Here is a 23,422-nt window from a genome sequence, read left to right as displayed (position 1 = left end):
GGATTTGGAGAAGGCATTTGACTGTGTCCCTCGCGGCATCTTGTGGAGGGTGCTTGGGGAATATGGGGTCCTGGGTCCTTTGCTAAGGGCTGTCAGGTCCCTGTACAACCGAAGCAGGAGCTTGGTCCGCATTGCCGGCAGTAAGTCAGACTTGTTCCCAGTGCATGTTGGACTCCGGCAGGGCTGCCCTTTGTCACCGGTTCTGTTCGTAATTTTTATGGACAGAATTTCTAGGCGCAGCCAGGGGCCGGAGGGTGTCAGGTTTGGGGACCACACAATTTCGTCTCTGCTCTTTGCAGATGATGTTGTCGTGTTGGCCCCTTCTAACCAGGACCTTTAGCATGCGGTGGGATGGTTTGCAGCCAAATGTGAAGCGGTGGGGATGAAAATCAGTACCTCCAAATCCGAGGCCATGGTCCTCAGTCGGAAAAGGGTGGCTTGCCCACTTCAGGTTGGTGGAGAGTGCCTGCCTCAAGTGGAGGAGTTTAAGTATCTAGGGGTCTTGTTCACGAGTGAGGGAAGGATGGAACGGGAGATTGACAGACGGATCGGTGCAGCTTCTGCAGTAATGCAGTCGATGTATCGGTCTGTCGTGGTGAAGAAAGAGCTGAGCCGCAAGGCGAAGCTCTCGATTTACCAGTCAATCTACGTTCCTACTCTCACCTATGGTCATGAGCTTTGGGTCATGACCGAAAGGACAAGATCCCGGATACAGGCGGCCGAAATGAGCTTTCTCTGCAGGGTGGCCGGGCGATCCCTTAGAGATAGGGTGAGAAGCTCGGTCACCCGGGAGGAGCTCAGAGTAGAGCCGCTGCTCCTCCACATCGAGAGGGGTCAGCTGAGGTGGCTTGGGCATCTGTTTCGGATGCCTCCGGAACGCCTTCCTGGGAAGGTGTTCCGGTCCCGTCCCACCGGGAGGAGACCCCGGGGAAGACCTAGGACACGCTGGAGGGACTATGTCTCCCGGCTGGCCTGGGAACGCCTCAGTGTCCCCCCGGAAGAGCTAGAGGAAGTGTCTGGGGAGAGGGAGGTCTGGGCATCCCTGCTTAGACTGCTTCCCCCGCGACCCGGCCCCGGATGAAGCGGAAGAAGATGGATGGAGTTTGAGGGATGTAGAGATTTGTAATGAATGCAAACTGAGAACGATGGCTGGATCCAAGCACAGTGCGCATGAGGTTTATTTGGGAAGTACCAAGGCATAACTTGGGACAGGCTGGCACGAAGTCAAAGGACGTTCAGGGGATTTGGAAGGGGTGCATTCAGGGGACTTGGATCTGCTGGGAGGGGTGCCTTCAGGGGATTTGGATCTGCTGGGAGGGGTGCCTTCAGGGGATTTCGATCTGCAGGGAGGGGTGCGTTCAGGGGATCTGGATCTGCTGGGAGGGGTGAGTTCAGGGGATTTGTATCTGCTGGGAGGGGTGCGTTCAGGGAATTTGGATCTGCTGGGAAGGGTGCGTTCACCAGCCTGGTTGGAAGGTCAAGGATGATTGTTGGAGGCAGACCTTACAAGATTATATTTCTGGAATCCATAGACCTATATTATCATTTTTCCTGCATCCAAAATAATTGTAAATGTATTGTGAAGTAGGCTGACACAGGAACAGGACTCCTGTTCCCTGATTCTGTCAGGTAGGGGAATGAAATCAGACAGACAGGATCAACAGTCTACAGGAAAATGCAATACAGAAATAGTTAGACATCTTTATACAGATATTAACTATACTAGTGTTCAAAAGCTGCCAGTTGGTACATGTGATGCATCAATTTCTCAAACTTAACACTTGCTCAGTTGTGTACCAGAGCCTCCCACTCTTTTATCTATTCCGGTTAAAGCCAGTTTGAGCTGTTCTATGTAAAGAGTAGTACACAATTTTGTTCGAGATCTTCAGTTTCTTGGTAATTTCTTGCATGGAATAGGCTTCATTTCTCTCATGAAAAACAGACTGATGAGTTTCAGAAGAAAGGTCTTTGTTTTTGGCTTTCTCGAGCCTGTGTAATTGAACCCAGAAACGCTGATGCTGAAGATACAGAACTAGTCTGAAAAGTTTTATTTCTTCAGTTTTCAGCAGTGCTAACATAATCGCAAAAGGGTTTTCTAATGACTAATCCGCCTTTAAAATTATAAACTTGCATTAGCAAACACAACATGCCACTGGAACACAGGAGTGATGGTTGCTGATAATGGGCCTTTGTATGCCTATGTAGATATTCCATTACAAATCGGCTGTTTCCAGCAACAATAATCATTAACAACATAAAAAATATCTACACTTTATTTCTGATCAATTTGATGTTATTTCAATGCACAAAAAATATGCTTTTCTTTAAAAAACAAGGACATTTCTAAGTGACCCCAAACCTTTGAATGGTAGTGTATGTATTTTATGTGTTGGCCGGTGATCTCCCCCTCGAGGTGGCACCAGCTGTTTTTACTTTCCTTTAAACGCAAACTGCGATTGGCAGACATGAATTGCAGAGATGGAACAACGGTTTTAATTGGTTTACTGGTATTAGTACTTGGCAGCGTTTTACCGGAATAGCAGACATACATATTATGGATGTCACAAACGGACAAACGGGTTAATGTGCATGTGTTCCTTGTTCTTCATGACCATTCACAACGTCACCTAAGCAGCACTACACTAAATTCCCTTGAGATCCTTCGTATGGAAATCCAACCTGTTGTTTGCTCCTTGGGGTTTAAGGCCGGGTGTCTCTGTAAAAGCACTTTGTGACAACTGCTGTTGTAAAAAGGGCTTTATAAATACATTTGATTGATTGATTGGAAGATATCTGGCTTACAGAAATTAAAATTAAAATGACAAGACATGCTACATCGACAAAAAGGTAAGAACTAGAGACGAGGCGAAATAATAATTGAAATCACTGAAATGTTTTCAGTCTTTGATGATATGCTAACCAAAATCATCCAAACTGTACAGAGATCTAAAAAAACATTTTTGGATTCTGTGTAATTAGAATAAAAACCGACATCTCCAGATTTCAGGTGTTATCTGGAAGGAGTGTGAATGGTGGTAGTGAAGCAGAAGGAAGCTATTTCTAGAATGTCACTATTTACCCTAAATAGAAGCAACAGGAATAAACCATTATGTCCATTAGCTTCCAGCAACCTGGTGGCTGCTCTTGATTAACATCAAGCAATACACAGTGTAAGCTTGGGGGAGGTTGTGCGAAATATGTTATTTTTTAGAAACTGATACTCAAAACCTATTATCGTGTTAGATGTATGTAAAAATAACAAATGATATATGTTGTTTGCGTAAGGATTCAACCACTGTGCTGTGATGGCTCACAGCGTGCACAGATGAAAGAAATTATGTTAATGAGGACACAATTACCATACCATTGGTCTCCACCTGGGAACTATTAAAGTCACCATTTCTGGATAAAAATGCCACTGTTAAAGGATCATTGGTCAGGAACCATTCTGCCACCAAGACATCGCCAAGAAAAGGCAATACCTCAAAACTCGCCAAACAACAAGACTTGAGATGCCTACCACATTTTTTTAAATCTCTGCTTTTTCTTTGAATTGCCTCGAAAATTCTGAACAGTTATGACCTAGTTGTATGACTAACAAACACAATTGACTTGCAGGCACCCAAAACACCTGAGGGAGTTGCTAGAGTGCGATGAGACAAGCAATCTGGCCCCATCAAACAACATCATTGAGCTCATGGATTCAGTATGTGACTCTTAAATACAGTTTTCGTTGTTTACAAACACAAGAGGGTGATGTGTGCATCAAGGATGCAAAAACACCACCAATTTAGCGCAAAAAACTATCGTAACTCAAATAACCAGTATATCTGATCGCAGCTAGTCACAAAGACAGCGAAAGGAAGTTTAAGTTTCTCACAATGTTTTCAGAATATTGCTGCTCGTTCACCGTCAGCGCAAAATCGGGACTGCTACTCCAATAAACTTACATCCAATAATGGGATCAGCTTGACATCTGCACTGTTGCCCTGTTAATGAATGGATGACACATTGGTATTTTGGAATGCTGTTTAGGTCTTTGCGTTTAGATCTTTTAAAAAGATACGCTTGTTGATCTCAGCACTTAAATAGGACTTCACGTCACTTTATTATTTAACGTGAACCTTCTTTTTCTTATTGCTTGTAATGGATTGGTCACTATGGCTTACCGTATGCTATGCAGCAGACCTTCACATTCTCATGCTCTGGGACTGCAGGTCAGTTAGATGAATAACTAGGTGTCATATTATTTTAACAATACTCTTGATTATTTATGTTGACCTTATTTGTTGATGATGGCCTTATTTGGATGCAGTCAATTCATTCACCTTCTTGGCTCGGTATAGTTGGCTAGCTTTATTTCAAAAGAATATTAGGTGCCTCCTAGATACATGTATTACTAAGAATATTAAAAAAATCTTAATTTCCGGTCGTTATTTACAGACTGGCTGCTTTGGTTCTGGTGTTCTTTTGCCTCCAAGACGGGCAAGCATCCCTGCCTGAAAACTCACTTTGTTTTTGAAAAGGGCCTTTAGGGAATCTACCCAAGAACTTTCTCCACAGATAGAATGATACAGTATTGCAAATTATTTGAGTCTCTTGTGCCCCAGTTATCTCCAGTAGCTGTGTTTACACGTTATTCTCCAGGTGAGAGCCTCTAGCAGTACAGAATTGTTCACAGATGCTTCTTTACCTGGGTGATTTATTAGCAGCAAGCCTATAACCTAAAAAAGAAAGTGCTCAGTCAGATCCAACCCCCCTATAGGGTTGTGTGTGTGTGTGTGTGTGTGTGTGTTTGTGTGTTTCTTTGTGTGTGTGTTTGTGTGTGTGTGTACTGAAATTCCTAACACTGTGAGTACCGGATTTCATTTTACAGTTTTTATGCATGGTCTTCAATAATTGATCACCTCCCTGACCAAGCCCTGTCTTGCCCGGTTGCTTAGATTGGCTGGACAGCCACCTCTAGGAAGAGTCTTAGTGTTCAAACTGCTTCCATTTCACAACGATGGAGCCCACTGTGCTCTTGGGAACTGTCAATGCTTTTGGTGGAAATCGTGGACATCTTGGACTTCTTGGTTTTTTCCCTGAAATGCGATGTGAACAGTGGGACGTTATATAGAACCCGGTCTTTCTAAATCATGCTGTGGTAGAAATGTTGTTATTCCATAGTACAAGTAAATCATATTGCTTATTCTAAGTATATTCAAGTAATTTAGTAAGGGCTTTGTGTGTTTCGGGTGTGCTCACTGGTGTGCCTACAATAGATAGGTATAGCTTTGGCTAACTTCTCAAGGGCTGCCGAAGTTTGCAGAGAAGCTGTTGAGACATGTAGACTAACCGTACATAGGAGGGGGACACAGTGGGCTGAACTGAATGTATATAGACCTCTAACCATGCATAGGAGGGAGACACAGTGGGCTGTACTGAATGTATATAGACCTCTAACCATGCATAGGAGGGAGACACAGTGGGCTGTACTGAATGTATATAGACCTCTAAACATGCATAGGAGGGGGACACAGTGGGCTGAACTGAATGTATATAGACCTCTAACCATACATAGGAGGGGGACACAGTGGGCTGTACTGAATGTATATAGACCTCTAACATGCATAGGAGGGGGGACACAGTGGGCTGTACTGAATGTATATAGACCTGAGCTCAACCTTCAACGGGGAACTCTTGACCTGACTCTGCTAAGAGTGCTGTTAACAGCTCCAGGTTTGCAAATCTTGAATAAATCTTTACTTGCGAAAATAATTTACAGTCTCTGCGCCTTTCCCATTTAGTGATTTTCCCAACAATGCCAGTTGAATTTGCCATAGGTGGACTCAAATCAAGCTCTAGAGACATCTCACGGATGTTCAAAGGACGCAATGATTGTGAGCTAATTTGTTTGTTTCATGGCAAATGATCTGAATAAGTTAAAGTGTATGAGATATTTGAGTTTTTCATTTTCAGTTAATTTTTGATGTATTGTGTACACTGATGGCAAAAAAAGCATATTTAATCAATTATAAATTTTGTCTATAACAAATCTTTTTTTGAGAAGGTGAAGGGGTCTGAATAATATACAAAGGGATGTAGTCTGTTTCTGAAGATTGCGAGGACAAATTATGGAGGGGGTCTTGGTGTTCTCCCTGATATTTTTTTTGTATTAGAGAATCCATTTCCTTCATTATAAGGCCCAGTGCAGATGCTTTTTTCTTTAAATATAACATATTTTATGGTTCACAATTGAAGAAGCTGTATGAAATGTATAATAAAAATGGAATAGTTTCATAATACCAACAATAGAGTTTTTGGGTTGACACCAACTTTCATTCGAATGGTGCAGCTTCCTTGTTATTGAATTGTTCAACTCTAGTCAATCTCACAGGAGTTGTTTGTTGAAATCGCTGTGTACTTCTTACTGCAACACAGTTCCACCAAAATGCTCCAAAATAAACATAATAATAGATTGAATTTTTAACCATTAAATAGTTTATTTCACATATTTAGTGTTAGTGTTTATAAAGTTTAATATTTCATGTGGATTCTGAACATTTTTAGAAACATAGCTGCTGAAATGTCACCACTGTGGGAGATTTCACTGTAAATAATCAGTCATGTTTGACAGTCTAGCAATCCTGTTAATTTGTAATTAATTAGTAAGTCAGTAATTAGACCTATAATAAACAGTTCTGGTGAGAGCTTATGAAAACATGAATAAATGAATTCATAAATGTTTTCATTGGTAGTAATTTAGAGTGATGTTGCATTCATCAGGGGTGTTTGTGTTTCATTAACCTTGACTTTACATGTCCTGAGTAGCTCATTTTAAACACCGCTGTACATCTCACCTGTCTGAATCTGACCTCTTTCAAACTCCCCTGTACATCTTCCCAGTCTGATTCTTAACTGTGTCCTCCTGTTGCTACTCGCAGCTCTGCCTCTCTTCCGATGTTGCCAACTTCTATGATAGAACAAGTCATTTTCATGCATGGCAATGCGCAGAATTGGTGCATGTTCTGAATCGGAAAAAGGTCCTTCTGGGATTTATGCCACAAGAGGAACGTATGTCGTTCGGCTCATGCCTCTCGGATCCGCATCCCAAGTCATTCAGACGAATGAAGCGTGATTGTCGGAACGAGCGGCAGGCATGATGAAATGTGGTCAATGAAAACATGGCATAGCTTGGCCTTGGGGACTATCTGTGCATGTGCCTGGAGACAGGTGACATTTAACCTATGGACTCACTGTTTCAGCAATACCATATAACAGACTAACAATGTTCAGATATTATTTAGTCATCATAATAAAATGTCTAACATACCACGACTATCTGCCACTCAGCATTCAGGATGCAATGCATCCGGTTCATAAGAGACCAAATGATAACACATGACTTTAACCTGCTTGGTAATTGGCTTATTAGAGCCTCTCTGGGGTTTGGGATATGTTGTTAATATACCATGGCAAAGTGTCCAGGCACCACCTAAGGACAGCCTTGGTATATTGGCTTATTTATAACCAAATTCGACATTTTATGATGCTTGCTGCTCTCTTCCTACAACCTTTATTGTTCCCACACATTAGGTTGTGTACACCACGCTTCATTTTAGTTTTTGAACATGAAGGTTATAGCCCGTGGCAGGTGTAGCCTACTTAGCACCAAGAAAGTGTAAAAAGTTGATATCATTGCAATGTCTGCAGAGCCCTACCTGAAAATCCAATCACGTGACTTGAGTCTGAATCAGTCGGTTTTCATTTCGCTTGTTTAATCTTTTTTGAAATGGTAGTGTTGTTTAACACCGTCAGTACTATGTTGTCCCATTGCCCAGCCCTGGGAGCACACAACGCGGCACAGTGTTGTTCAAGAGGGAAGTAAAGTTGTTCACTCCCTTCAAAAAGAATGTGGATATCTACAAAAAACCCAGTCCATAGGTGTGTATGAATAAAATACAAATACACAATCCTTCATGAATTGACATCTATTTAGAAATGTGTTTGCAACTTCTTCCCCATGCAGTGTTGAACTTTTACTGGCCATTTGCCGACACTGCCCTCTTATCGTCGTTTTTGGTTGTTAGTTCGGTTTAGATACATACTCCCTCAAACTGTTTCCCTTGAAAACCTGAAACAAGGGGGTCAATACTACTCTTCAACAGTAGAGGGCAATAAGCTAGTAGATGCCATCCGGCTTTCTGAGCATGAAACTCAAGTCAATGCCATCACTGCGGAAGTTGATCAATCACAATATAAGGACTCACACCTTGAGTCCTAGACTTTGAGTTGCCAAACACCTGAAAAAAAGACCAAACCAACCTAATTTGACAAATATGACAAAATGTCATATTACATGCATAGACCGATGCGATTTGGAAAGCATGTTATCAAACGAGGAAGCGTACTGTCTTAATTGTCAACAAGCAGCCCGGTGACCTTTGGGCCCCCTATCCAGTCCACTGGCTCTAGACAGTCTTGGCCTTCTCTGAACCAGCTACATGAGGTAGTCACCTGCATTTTAATTATCAGGTGTTCATTTGAGCAATTTCTTTCCTTTGTAATGTATCAATTGTGTTGTGACAAGGTAGGTTTGGTATAAAGAAGACCATCATTATGTCTGTACTGTGGGGGTCTATATTATGGCAAGAACAACTCAAATACACAAAGAGAAGCAACCGTCCATCATTACTTTAACACATGCAGTTCAGATAATCTAGAAGATTTAAAGAACTTTGAAAGTTTCTTCAAGTGCACTCGCATAAACCATCAAGCGGTATGATGAAACTGGCTCTCATGAGGATGACCACAGGAATAGAATACCCAGAGTAACCTTTGTGGCATAGAATTAGTTCATTAGTTACCAGCCTTAGAAATGGGCAATTAACTACACCTCGGATTACAGCCCAAAAAATGCTTCTTAAGGAACAGCCAAAATCGCAACATCAACTACTCAGAGGAGGATGTGTGAATCATTGTGTTTGGTGGAATGTGGTCCAAGCTTGTGGACTCTTTATCTTATCCCACATGGTTTCTATGGGGCTTATGTCAGGACACTGGGATCACTGTTGCAAAATCTTGATTCTGTTGTCAATGAACCGTTTTGTGTTGATTTTGAGGTGAGCTTTGGATCATTGTACTGCTGGAAGATCCAACCACGGCCCAGTTTAAGTTTCCTGGCAAAGGCAGCCAGGTTTTGATTTAATATGTGATGGTACTTGATGGAGTCCATATCTTGTCCAGGGAAGAAAACAGCCCCGCAACATCAAAGATCCACCGCCATACTTCACAGTGTGTTAGTTGCTTGAGTTTTTTGTTTGATGACGGCAATTTGTTGTTATGGCAACCATCCAAAAAAAACATTAATTTCTTCTGTCATTTTACTTCAAATAAAATTTAGATTTTTGTGGATGTTTTCAATGTAAAACAAAGAGAATAAGCAGATTTTGTTTTTCTTTTTCCACAGCCCTTTTTGATATTTTTTTTTCCAAAGGTGCTAATGTTTGTGGGGGGCGCTGTACACACAGAGAGACTGACAGACAGATTGAACGACAGACTGTGTCTGAGGCCATTCCAGCAGCACACAGCTGTGCATGTTCACGTTTGAGCTGTGACTCATCTCCTCCCATAACCTCCCCTTCCTCCCCCTTCGCTTCCCTCTCTCCTCCATTCCTCCCTCCATCTCTCTTCCTCCCCCGTCCAGGTATCTAGGAATGGCCACGGTAACACCGATCCCCAACACTGAGTGTGCATGCACTAAGTAGTTGCCATGGCAATGGGTTTTTTCTTTATTACTATGCTGTGGGTATAAGGATTTATCTGGCATTTTGTGACCTGCGATAACAAAGATTGGAAAAAAAAGACAGAGATATGCATGGAAATGAATGCGGGCCGTACGTTTTGACAGCCGTGTTTCTGCTCACATTTGTATTAGCGCGGCGTTCACATGAAATGGGAACACTTTGAACCTTCAGGGTGGATATCGTTTCATCAGTGTTGTTCCAACTCGTTGCCATTGGCAACATTTTGTTATTCTGTATGATGTTGAGTACAGTATATCATGATTTTATCATTGTGGAAAGGCTACATTTATTTTCCTTGGGAGTTTGAAACGTGATGCATTACTAAACTGGTGTTTGACCTCCGTTTTATTGTTTCATTCTCAGTCCTCGTCAGATACATGTCACAGAAGCTTATTTCTCCCCCACCTTACATCCGCCCATCTGTTACACTGTATTAAATTCTCCTTTTTAAACACACACACCCACACACACACACACACACACACACACACACACATAAACAATAGCAAGGGTCTAGCACAGTAACGCTCTAGAGACAGAGCAAGATTATTCTTCCTACTGAGCTCAAATCATCTTCAGCTTAACATTGTGCACTCACTCACACACATACCCTCCACTCAACGCCCTTCTCAGCCCCTCCCACGGTGATATCCCAAGGCCAACCCTCCTCCTGTCACACGGCACAGGTTGGAAGTGAGCGAGAGGGAGGAGAGTCTGTCAAACCACTCGGAGAGCGGCGGACCGTGTCGACAGGCTGAATGCCGAGGAGCCACAGAGAGAGTGGGTCAACTGCAAAGAGGGTGAACCAGGGAAGCAGACACTCCGATAACAGGGAATAGGGTCACAGAGAGAGAGAGAGAAAGGAACTCGGTCAAACCCCAGCGTCGCCACTGAGATCAATTTAGCGTGGCAATCCAGGGACCCCAACAGTTTTTAGCGACTCGCTAGTGAAGGGGACTCGACGGCGAGTAGCCATCCTAGTTGTTCTACCTCGGCCATCTGTGACTTGGCTCCTCGGGTCAGCCGGTCAGAGCTGCTACAGACCCAGTGCTGCCTGCAGAGATGGAAGTAGATGCCAAGGACAAGCAGAGGAAGACCAAGATCCAGTTCTCAGTCCCCTCTGCTGTGCCCCTTCAGTTGGACCCACAGCAGGTGGAGATGGTGAGTGTGTGTGTGTGTTTGCACGTGGGTGAGCATGGGAGTACGTTCACAGGTGTTGTCGTTCACTAGGACGTGATTCTCCACATAGCTATACCTGGGTGAGACAAAGCGTGAGGTGCTAGAGAAGAACCCAGGGCCTCAGTGGAAGACGTTTTATACAAAAGATCTTAATATACACTTTTTTTCCGCTGAGCTTTTACATACGAGTGTTTTTCTTTTATTATTTGTTCCCTGTTGAGAGCAGGACTTTGGCAGTTCACCAGATTTGTGTTGTCACTGTGAGCACATTTTTCCGCTGGGCTGGGTGATACTGAGGTGCTGCCGCTACCTTAGCTGAGAGCTGCAGGTTCAGTGGCCAGAAACAGGCGAGTAAACAAACGTCCCCGGAAAAATGTTGACAAGACAGTAGAGAGGGGAAATATATGGAGTAAGAGAGAGAGGGATGAGAGGTATGGATGAGTGAATGTCTTCAATCCGATTCTCGAGGTTCAGCCGCTACCGCTAGGGGAATAGGCAAACGCTGTTCTGTTTTTCAGATTTGGGAAGTTTTTCCGCTACATGCTGGTCAGACGTAAAAAAAGATAATGGGATTACACCATCAAAAATTTAAGATGACTATTGTGTCTGTATCAGTTAATTCCTGTCATAGTTTTAAAAGGGCAGGCTGAGGGAGATGAGACAGAGAGAGAGGTAAGAGAGAGTTCCCAACTGCAACTGTTATGGGAAGAGAGAAACGCCTGTTCTGCTTCTCACATTCAAGAGTTGTTGTGTTTTTTTATAAGGCGGTCAGTCAGCAGAGAAGACAGATTCATCCAATCCCCTCCTCTTCACCTCGGATGACCTCTCGACCGTCTGAAGGGGGTCATCTTCTAAACAGATCCAGGCCAGATGTTTTCAGTGACAGATGCCAGTTGGGGCCTGCATTACGAGGCGAATCCCACTGAGAGACCGTGTTGCAGGGTGGACGTAACACTTCCACACATCGGCTGTTTCCATACAGCCCGGGGCGTTACGAAACAACCAGCTGCCCATTAGCTTGGCTGCTCTCGTGTGTCCCCCACATGTGCCCTGAACCACGGGCGCCCAGGGAGCGAGATACAGGGTGGAGGAAAGGTGGTGTCTTGAAAGGGATGTCTGACACTGTGAGGGCTGCGCGCACATTCATGCGGCCTTTGGTGGGACTCTGCGATCCAAGGTCGAAAGGCGGCGCGCATCTCGTGAGGTTTCCACGGTTTAACCCGGGACGCGTGTTGTCACCAGCATGGACCGTAAGGTCTGTGAAGATTCCCTGTACGAACAGCAACAGGTCAACTCCGAACCGCGCGACCACCCATGTGAAAGCTGTGTAAAATGAAGACTCCATGAGCTTTGCCAAATAACATGGGATCTCATATAGATATTATAGCTATTTTAGAGGGAGGTGATTGAGTGGGATAGGAGTGAGATGTAGATGTAGAGAGTGAGAGAGAGCGAGAGCGTTGGTCTCCCAGGTTGATAAACGAGGATAACAATAAAAAAGAATATTGAAAAAAGACAATGAAAGAAAACAATCAATCAATGCCAGATCCAAATCCGGACTTCTGTACACTGCAAAAAATTATTAGCCCTCTGAGCTGAAGTCTAAGCATGCAGGCAAGGATTTTCACCACTCAAGTGTGAATGAAAAACAAGTCTACAACTGACACAAAATCGTACTTGAAAACAAGGGACCATTTCTCATTATGGATTGCATTTCCCTCTCCTGGAGTGATTGAAATGGAACTGAATTACATCCAGAACATCAGTTGATAGATTTAGATTCAGATCTATTAAACTGTACGTTGGGATTGTATGTATAAGAATATATATGATACGAAAACGTGAATAGGAATCCTATAAGATAAGTCCTAGATTGTCCACATTGTGGGAGTATGGTGCTTTTGTTGCCAAGGTTGTAGGTATCCCATGTGGATCAATATGGAAATGAAGGCACTCACTACTGTTTTTAGCTCTGGATTAAGTTGTCTGCTAAATGACTAAAAAGTAAATGTTCCAAATCATGTCAGAAAATCCTAAAGGTTTTTGTGACTAAGGAACAATAACATGTCTTCATGTTTACATGTCTTCAAAGGGGATATACTTTGGTCATGGTAATGATTGCTGCAGTTTAGTAGTCAATAGACACCTTGTTTTTTCGTTATGCAACAACATCAACAACGACGATTCAGTTCCTGGGATCATCGACTATAAGTACAGCTGTGAGCGAAAGCGGCTGAAGATGACCAAATTCGTCCTCAATATGCACAAGTGGCTCATTACGCATTTAGATAGACACAGTGTGAATCATTTGGTAGTGTTAGAATGCCATCCACGGTGTGTTCCTGAACAGATAAAACCTCCTCTTGGGTGAAACGCCTCCTATATCTCACACCTACGGTTCTGTGTGTGATATGGATTGGCAGGCGCCTCTCTCTCACACACAAATGCTAGCATATGATTGAAAGCTGGGGGGAAGAGAAACAGAGATGCTTAATGATTGTGTATACATTCAACAAGCTGCTCACCAGCCGGTTATTACTGGTGGAAAAGTGGTTAGAGACATTATTCCAGCATTTCCTTCTGAGGTAGGATGATTGGCCAGACTCAGATCCCCATTTCACACAAAATAGTTCCGCCAACCCAAGCTGTTCTGGGCTGGCCTGTGTTCACACTGAACCCATTAGCTGGAGCTGTGCTGAAAAAGACGATGATGCGAAAAGGATATCAGACACAGCTGATATTTATATACATACATTTTTATCCTGGGCCCCCATGGGAATTGAGCCCACAACCTTGGCATTGTAAGCACCATGCTTTACCAATTTAGCTACTTTAGCTGCACAAAGTTAGATTCATAAGGGTTTAGGCAAGAAGTTATTATCAAACCGATTTAAACTTGTTCACAGAACAGGACACTGTGTTTCAACAAAGACCACCCTGTTTCCTTTGCTCCTGGAGATAATCCTCTCCAGACACCTACTTATATATCTAGGTTCAACCCTTTCATCAGCAGTTAGGTCTGGTAAGAGTCATTGGCACTCCCAAGAATTCAGAATTTAGTTCAGGGTTGAAATATGCTTTGCCGTTTTGAGAGAATTTCATCAGTGAAACAAATAACATCTCCCAGTTAAGTTATTGTTGGCATTTAAGAGAAGCCAACCACTTATTATGATCAAAGCACATGTGATTTATTTGCATTTCTACAATGCTATGAGGAAGTAAAACCCTTAGATTCTTTTGATTGTTTTGCATATGGTTATACGATACATGCAGGTGTGTGGGAACACCATGTCAAGCTAAAAGTTGCTCTCAGATACTCAAAATGAAACAACTGTTAATGCCTAAGACGTTACAGAACAATTTTCAAGGAGCTTGAAGCTAAACACCCAATTTTTTAAGGAAAGTCTACAACTGGAGAAAATCCCAGACCCCTGGCAGTCTATTTAGGACAGCCTGTTCCACCACGTTCAGTCCATGAGCTGACCGAGAGAAGCTCAAATAAGCCTCTAAGACCCCCGGGGTAAAACCAAGGGATCTACCAGCATCTTTTACTACAGTCAACCCCCCGTGGTCGGAAAGAGACGGCACACAGTTGCATCATCATGAAAGATTTGGAGGAAAATGCCTCTTAAAAGAAAAGAAATACGTCACGGAGGTTAGCCAGATAACACCTAGGTGAAGAACCAGACTACTGGAGCAATGTGCTTTAACAGTTGGGTCAAAGGTCATGCTGTTTGGCTCAGAAACAAAACACTGCCTTTGAACAGAAGACCAACCATACCAACACTTTAAGCATGGTGCCGGAGTTACACAATGGTTTCTCAGTCATTAAGAAATGCTGAGGGGACTTAAAGAAGGGCTTAAATCCCTCATGATGCTGACTGACGGGGCCCTTGTTTCCAACTCTTCCTTCCTCTCATCCCTGAGCACCTGTCCATCATCCCTCAGCCATTACCTGTCTTGTTCCTGGCAGTCCCTCTCACAACACAGAGTAAAACAACTACTGTAGTTTAACAAGATCCCCATAATAGTATTGACTACCCATCCCTACAGTGCTTGATTTGTTATTTTATGAAAACCGTTAATTCACGACAGTCCGTTTTCATCCTCTCCTCCCTGGTCAGTAGGAGTCAGCCAATAGCCAGACAGCCATATACAGTTAAGCCCAAAGGTATTCATACCCATGCCAAATTTTGAGCTATAGTGACTATTTCTGTTTTTAGCCATGACTTGCAGTTGACTAGTAACTGACTAGAGAACTACAGCTGTTCAGCTGTTCTCAATTTATAGGTGATTAGAATGCACTCTCATGGTGGAAATTACAAGAACATTTTAAATGGTATAGAAACTTGCATTTTCTCAAAAATCTGCAACAAAGTCAAGGGGTATGAGTAATGTTGGACGTGGCATTTTTCGTAAAATTGTGAAAAAAACAGAAATACAGTGGGGAGAGCAAGTATTTGATACACTGCCGATTTTGCAGGTTTTCCTACTTACAAAGCATATAGAGGTCTGTCATTTTTATCATAGGTACACTTCAACTGTGAGAGATGGAATGGAATGATTTTTAAGTAATTAATTAGCATTTTATTGCATGACATAAGTATTTGATCACCTACCAACCAGTAAGAATTCCGGCTCTCACAGACCTGTTAGTTTTTCTTTAAGAAGCCCTGTTCTCCACCAATTACCTGTATTAACTGTACCTGTTTGAACTCGTTACCTGTATAAAAGACACCTGTCCACACACTCAATCAAACAGAATCCAACCTCTCCACAATGGCCAAGACCAGAGAGCTGTGTAAGGACATTAGGGATAAAATTGTAGACCTGCACAAGGCTGGGATGGGCTACAGGACAATAGCCAAGCAGCTTGGTGAGAAGGCAACAATTGTTGGCGCAATTATTAGAAAATGGAAGAAGTTCAAGATGACGGTCAATCTCCCTCGGCCTGGGGCTCCATGCAAGATCTCACCTCGTGGGGCATCAATGATCATGGTGAGGGATCAGCCCAGAACTACACGGCAGGACCTGGTCAATGACCTGAAGAGAGCTGGGACCACAGTCTCAAAGAAAACCATTAGTAACACATTATGCCGTCATGGATTAAAATCCTGCAGTGCACGCAAGGTCCCCATGCTCAAGCCAGCGCATGTCCAGGCCCGTCTGAAGTTTGCCAATGACCATCTGGATGATCCAGAGGAGAAATGGGAGAAGCTCATGTGGTCTGATGAGACAAAAATAGAGCTTTTTGGTCTTAACTCCACTCACCGTGTTTGGAGGAAGAAGAAGGATGAGTACATCCCCAAGAACACCATCCCAACCGTGAAGCATGGAGGTGGAAACATCATTCTTTCGGGATGCTTTTCTGCAATGGGGACAGGACGACTGCACAGTATTGAGGGGAGGATGGATGGGGACAAATATCGCAAGATCTTGGCCAATAACCTCCTTCCCTCAATAAGAGCATTGAAGATGGGTCGTGGCTGGGTGTTCCAGCATGACAACGACACGAAACACACAGCCAGGGCAACTAAGGAGTGGCTCTGTAAGAAGCATCTCAAGGTCCTGGAGTGGCCTAGCCAGTCTCCAGACCTGAACCCAATAGAAAATATTTTTTTGCCCAGCGACAGCCCCCGAAACCTGAAGGATCTGGAGAAGGTCTGTATGGAGTTGTGGGCCAAAATCCTTGCTGCAGTGTGTGAAAACCTGGTCAAAAACTACAAGACTCGTATGATCTCTGTAATTGCAAACAAAGGTTTCTGTACCAAAAATTAAGTTCTGCTTTTCTGATGTATCAAATACTTATGTCATGCAATAAAATGCTAAATAATTACTTCAAAATCATACAATGTGATTTTCTGGATTTTAGTTTTAGATTCCGTCTCTTACATTTGAAGTGTACCTATGATTAAAATTACAGACTTCTACATGCTTTGTAAGTGGGAAAACCTGCTAAATCGGCAGCGTATCAAATACTTGTTCTCCCCACTGTAGTTCCGTTATTCATTTGTATCTCCAGCACAATGTCTTATCGTGTTGTATCACTTGTTTATGTCATTTCCAGCCTGAAGAAACCTATTGGTCAAATAAAAATTCCCTATGGCTCCAAATTTGGCATGGGTATGAATACTTTCGGACTTAACTATATGTTATATTTGTGCATTCTCCTCTTAGCTACGCTGGTAGTACACCTGTATTATTGCTTGCTCTCCTTTATCTGCTTTTACCCTTGGTCCTAGCCGTCTTGACAACAACCTTTACTTGTTAAGCCCAAACAGACCTTACACCAGGCTCCAGATTCACTGTTTTGGACATCGTTTTTTAAGGCTATCTTGATCGCTTGTCTAATAGGGCCAAAAGTTTAATCTGCTTTTAAACCCTGTCTCCTCTCTGTTGTGACGCACGGGTAACCCTAATCTGGCCCTCCAGATTCAATCCACCCAATCACGCTCATGTAATGGATTCCAGGCCACTCTATCTGATTGGCAACCATGGCTAGCCGCCGCCCCCTCACGAAAGTGAAGGCGGCCAAAAAACTATTTTGTACACATTTGTTCTTTTTTACTGCTCTGTATGAGGTGCTTAATTCATCAACAAGTGTTTCAGAAGGTTAAGACCGGGCTGTATCCATCTGGCTATAAATGGCCTTCAACAATGACTTTCTAAGCATGTCCAACGGTAGACATTTCAGGAGAATGCTACATTATGAACCCTAAGGTCCTAATTAATTCTTTTTATACAATACAGGTCATTAGAATAAAAGGCTAAGAAATGTCTGTGTACGTTTAATGGATGTGTAGTGTGTATCTACAAGTACAGTATTGATACATAAATATGTTTTCTTATTGTTTTTCTGGGCACAGGTAATGTGCTAAAGTGCAAAGTGCTCAAAGGAAGATATGGAAGCTGTGGCAAACACGTGCCTTTGGAATTTCTGTTGCTTTGGAATTTCTGGCTCCTGACATTTAATGCGCATACAGTACATGGTTTCTATTCTATTAATTGTTTATTAATGTTCATGAATTCTCCTTACCGCAGAAGTCGGGTGTCTCTTCCATGAGACAGTGATGTCATCACTTTCCATTATAGACAGATATGTGTTTATTCGTAGTAGGGCAATCCCGTATCTTTTTTTTGTATCCATCCGACTCTTGCTGATCCGCTGGTATAAGGCATTCATGTAAATCATCAGATCGCGCATGTTTAATGTCAATATATAAACACTGCAGAGCATTCATTAGACACTACGTAAAAAATGGAGAACACTGTGTCCAGGGCATGTAGATACAGATTATCATTTTTTAATTGTAAATAGTAAACACAGTTTGCAATAAAAAAGTATGATAATCCCACCTATTACACATACTCTTCCTCCTCGTCCACCACCTATTACACGTACTCTTCCTCCTCGTCCACCACCTATTACACGTACTCTTCCTCCTCGTCCTCCTCGTTTAACCTTTTTCGGCCTGGTTTACCATTTTGCAACACAAATGCATCACAGTGCAAACTCATGAGTGAGAATGGGTTTAGAGTATGAAAACAGAGTGAATTAAATTTGCAAATAGTGTGTAACTACCTGAATTTGATTAAGGTTTTACCAAAAGTGTGACTGATTCGACAAATGGGTTTAGGCCACTGCGAATTTGGTTCAGACAATGAGGTTTATTGTTTAGCAATTCAGAAAAACTGTAAAAAGAAAGATTACGATGGGCAAAAGAACACAGACACTGGAAAGAGGAAGGAAGGAACTCTGCCTAGAAGGCCAGCATCATGGAGTCGCTTCTTCACTGTTGACGTTGAGACTGGTGTTCTGCGAGTACTATTTAATGAAGCTGCCAGTTGAGGACCTGTGAGGCGTCAGTTTTTCCCCCTAACTGAAACAGTTGCCAAAGTTGTTATTTGGTGGCTACGTTATCTCTCTGGTTAACAACCAGGACTTCAGCTCAACAGGTTATTACAAAGACAAGCATCAAAACCAACATTCAGACTCAGTCTGTCACGAACAGATGCTAAATCCACACAAGGCAGTAATGAGATGCAGAGGGGAGGTTGAAATGGAACTGCAGCAGTGTACTGGAATAATGTACTATCTTGGAATGTGTGTGGGAAGGCAGTTATACTGGGTAGAGATACCTCACAGCCTACGCCCGTTTCACAGCAGATCTCCTTCGTGTTTCATCTAATTCCTCTGTATCGTTTCAGTAACCAGCCAGCCACAGTACAGTACCGGCACTTACCAGCGCACCACTGTGACCGTCGACTGGGCTACCGGGGCTAACCTCACTGTAGACTAGTTGTAAGGAGGACAGGAGTTTAGCTGACGCCTTCCAGTCTGGGCCGGCCCAGGAGGAGGGTCAACGATTCTGACACTGGCTGAGGGAGAGGGGAGGCAGCAGGCCGCTTGGGCGAACAAAGGATGCAGGCTGGACTTGTTGACTGTAGCTGAGGGATCGAACCGTGTAGCTCACAGGGTACGAGCATCACGCACCTACAGGGTCGGTGGCTCTAATTCAAGCGCTGAGACGACACGAAAGCATACGCACACGCTAAGTCGCTTCGGATAAGAGCGCCTGCTAAATTACTTCGATGTAAATGCCCCTGTCTGTCTGTCTGTCTTTCTGTGTGACTAAGTATAGAGCAGGACAGGCGGTAAGACTGTCCAAGAACATTTGGGAGGACTGGAAGGGCATGACACGGTACGGAGAGGATTAGGGTGTTGTGGAAAACAGAAGATTACGGAGACCGCGGTTAAGGAAATCCAGCAACTAAAATGGTTGTTTGGTTATCTTGGTCCTGACACCATGTAATCCTGATTTTGAAAATGAACATTTGAGTTAGGTGAAAGTTATAAGTCACCACCAGATGGTTTCAGAGAGTTTCAACCCATATGGAAAAAATATATATTTTTGCAAAGCAAAATGTATGTTAAATGTATGATGAATATATGTCAAATACATTTAACTTAATTCTAAATAAATTTCAGGTATCAAAATGTATTTCACCTTTTATTCCGAAATGTATTTGAAAATGTATAAATACATTTAACTTTATTCAAAATACATTTCAGCTTTTATTCTGAAATGTATTTGAAAATGTATAAATTAATTTCAGTTTTGTCCAAATGTATTTCACCGTCAACAATGCTCTCATTACAATTGTAATGTATTATAGAAAATACATTACAAAATGTATTTTGAAGCCCACATTAACATGCATTTTTCTGATCCTGTGAAAGTAAAAAGACGAAATGTAATTACCGACGTATTGATTATATCACATTTAGGTGTTGAAACACATTTTATAGATGTGTAAATTACCAAAATACAATTCATCTTTGTCACAAATATAGTCTAACGTTCTAAGGTAAAATTGGTAATACCACTACTTGCCTCTCCTATGGACATAATCCTGTTTATAAGGTTGCAGGTTCGAAACACCACCTTGTCTATTGTCCAATATGTTTAGATATGTTTTTATATATATTTAAGAGGCCAATTTCAAACATTTTGACCTATATTTACCAAATGTATTCAGGAATATATTTTCCAAATGTGTTCGGAAATATATTTTCCAAATGTATTCAAAAATATATTTTAAATAAATTTATTTTCCGTATGGGAAATAAACCATCCCCTTTTACTTTGGTTTAGATTCGGAGACGAAGACCAACACCGGCTACGCTATTCCATTTGACAGACCACCCGTCTCCTGAGGAGGAACATGACCATCATCAGGTAAAACAGTGGCATCCTGAGCTCTGGAGGAACTGTAACACACACCGCTAAACCAACAATCACATTGCGTTTGCGCTGGTCCCTTAACCATTTCCTGTGAGAGCTACGTGGTGTGCAGGTTTGTGCGCCAGGCTAGCTCTACACCCCTCATTCAGCTAACATGCGTAGATGCCTCATTAGGATTTTATGCAGATGAATTGAATCCGATGTATAAATGGTGGACTGTAACAAAGCCAAGCACATTCCTGCTCTCAAGAACCAGGGGAGAGACCATGATCAGTTATGTCTTAGCAGTTTAAATTCAAGGGCAAAGTCCTATAGTTTTGCAATATGTTGAATGTGCACTTGATTAGCCCGATGCAGCATCAATGGCGCCCTAATCTGCCCATTAACTTTGGTGGCCTAGATAGGGATTCATGTGTCTTTGTAAATGTTGTTTTGTTTTTCTCTTTACATACACAGTGGGTCATTGGGGAAAATGGTGTCTTTAAACCCAAGAGGGTCAATGCAAATGTTTACCAGCCTCCCTCACTTAAAGGTAGGTTGACTGGCCATCATACCGTTACATAATTCATGACCCACAGAAGTTTTGGGGCGAGTTCGGGAAAACCACCTCCTTTTTCTGCAGCTGTGTCTTTTTCTGTGTCTCTGCCTTTGGAACGGTTTATATCAGTCTTAATCAAATGCTTGTATGTTGTATGTGGAGGTGTGTGTGTGTGTGTGTGTGTGTGCGCGCGAGCCCGCGAATGGACGGGTGTTGCGAGATTAGAGGCAGAGACAGCTGTGAGTCTCCGCTCCTGTGGATCATCCCAGATTACAGGCTGGAGCACACAGCTGCAAACCAAAGAGGCTACACAGACACACACACCCACACACATGAACCCTTTCCTTATTATGTAGTATGTTTGCTATGACCATGACATGAACCCTTTCCTTATTATGTAGTATGTTTGCTATGACCATGGCATGAACCCTTTCCTTATTATGTAGTATGTTTGCTATGACCATGGCATGAACCCTTTCCTTATTATGTAGTATGTTTGCTATGACCATGGCATGAACCCTTTCCTTATTATGTAGTATGTTTGCTATGACCATGGCATGAACCCTTTCCTTATTATGTAGTATGTTTGCTATGACCATGACATGCAGCCTTCTATTGTGTCTGTCTTCCATCTATTGCAGTGGCTGCAGGCTAAAGTACAACAATTTAGCATTGACGGCAAACTGGCGTATAGCTGTTCTCAACGCTGTTTAGGTTTGAGTAATTGACCAGACAATGTCACCTAGAGCAGTTAGTTTGTTCTGAAGACAGCTAAGTGGGACAACAACACGACCTAGTAGTAGTAAGTATATTTTACTAAATGAATTAGCTACCAGCAAAGTCTCGGCCGGGAGAAGGGTGGAAATATTCAGGAAAAGGGCAAGGACTCTGCTGTTCTGGCGGTGCATTGGGGTGCCAGGGCAAAGAAGAGTTTGACTGGGCTGGGCGAGAGCTGCGCCCCCCCCCATATGTACAGTATTGGTTGTTGACTCTATCCCTCTTGTCTGTCTGTCTTTCTGTGTGTGTGTGTGTGTGTGTGTCTGTGTGTCTTAGCTGTACAGAAGATGGCTCAAGCTCACATGAAGTCACTGGGAACATGTCGCCCAGAAGAGCCTGACGACCTCCCTGGGGAGGACAGCCCTGATTTATCCCCTGTCTCAACCAGTGGTGAGAGCAGAACAAGGGGCTTGCCCTGAGATGCTCTTTCTCACTTACCGCTCCGGAAAAATTAAGAGGCCGCTGTACATTTTTCTTTCCTTTCCAAACAAGTTGAAAATGAAAGTTTTGAGTGAGGAACAGAAGCGTTCAATTTGCACTGGTCTGGTTAATTTTAACCCTTCTGTTCCTCACTCAAAACCTTCCTTTTTGAATATTTTTGGGAAAGGAAAGAAAAAGGTGCAGTGGACTCTTAATTCTTTCCAGAAATGCATTTACCCACCCACACTCTCGCTAACTCTCTCACTCTCTCTCATTCTCAAACACTCATTCTCTTATTAACTTACTCATTTACTCTCTGACTGTCACTCGCTTGGTCACTAACTCTCTCACTCTCTCTCATTCTCAAACACTTATTCTCTTATTAACTTTCTCATTTACTCTCTGACTGTCACTAACTCTCTCACTCGCTCCCTCACTTCTGAATTCACTCACGAAAATCTCTTCCTCCAAACCCAGATTCCCAGGAAGACCAATCAGGGAGGTTCCCCGGCACAAAGATCAATTCAAAGGGAAGATTCGCTCACTTCCTTCCCCTGAGTGTCTCACACGGAGAAAAGGAAGAAGAGGAGCAGGAGGAAAGCGACAAACCAGTGCGAATAAAGAAGGGAGAATGACAGAGTGAACAAGGAGGAAGAGGAGAAGCGGGAGAATGACAGAACGTTTGTTACGGAGAGGAGAGAGAGTGAATGAGGGTGAGAAGATAGAGGACGACGTGAAAGAAGACGAGAGAATGACTGAGCGATATTTGTTACAGAGAGTTGTGTCAGTCATTCGAGTGGCAGAAGATTACTTACAACCCAGAGTAATGATTCAGAATATATACAGCTCCGGAAAGAATTAGTTGAAAAGGAGGGTTTTGAGGAACAGAAACGTTCAATTTGCAGTGGTCTCTCAATTCTAACGCTTCTGTTCCTCACTCAAAACCTTCCTTTTCAACTTTTTTGGAAAGGAAA

General features: G+C 42.8%; 1 protein-coding gene across 1 annotated transcript; it reads left to right on the top strand.

Annotated features, from left to right (window-relative positions):
- Nucleotides 1-10,462: 10,462 nt before the first annotated feature.
- Nucleotides 10,463-23,372, top strand: LOC105006837 (protein phosphatase 1 regulatory subunit 1B). The gene is made up of 5 exons (XM_010865538.3): nucleotides 10,463-10,949; nucleotides 20,624-20,707; nucleotides 21,170-21,245; nucleotides 22,305-22,418; nucleotides 22,926-23,372. The coding sequence occupies exons 1-5, from the start codon at nucleotides 10,851-10,853 to the stop codon at nucleotides 23,081-23,083; spliced, it is 531 nt and encodes a 176-aa protein (XP_010863840.2). The 5' UTR covers nucleotides 10,463-10,850; the 3' UTR covers nucleotides 23,084-23,372.
- Nucleotides 23,373-23,422: the final 50 nt, after the last annotated feature.

This window comes from Esox lucius, chromosome 5 (assembly GCF_011004845.1).
Source record: "Esox lucius isolate fEsoLuc1 chromosome 5, fEsoLuc1.pri, whole genome shotgun sequence".
In the NCBI taxonomy this organism is placed as follows: Eukaryota; Metazoa; Chordata; class Actinopteri; order Esociformes; family Esocidae; genus Esox; species Esox lucius.
Note: the sequence above shows the minus strand (reverse complement) of the source record. Positions and strands in the feature narration are given on the sequence as shown.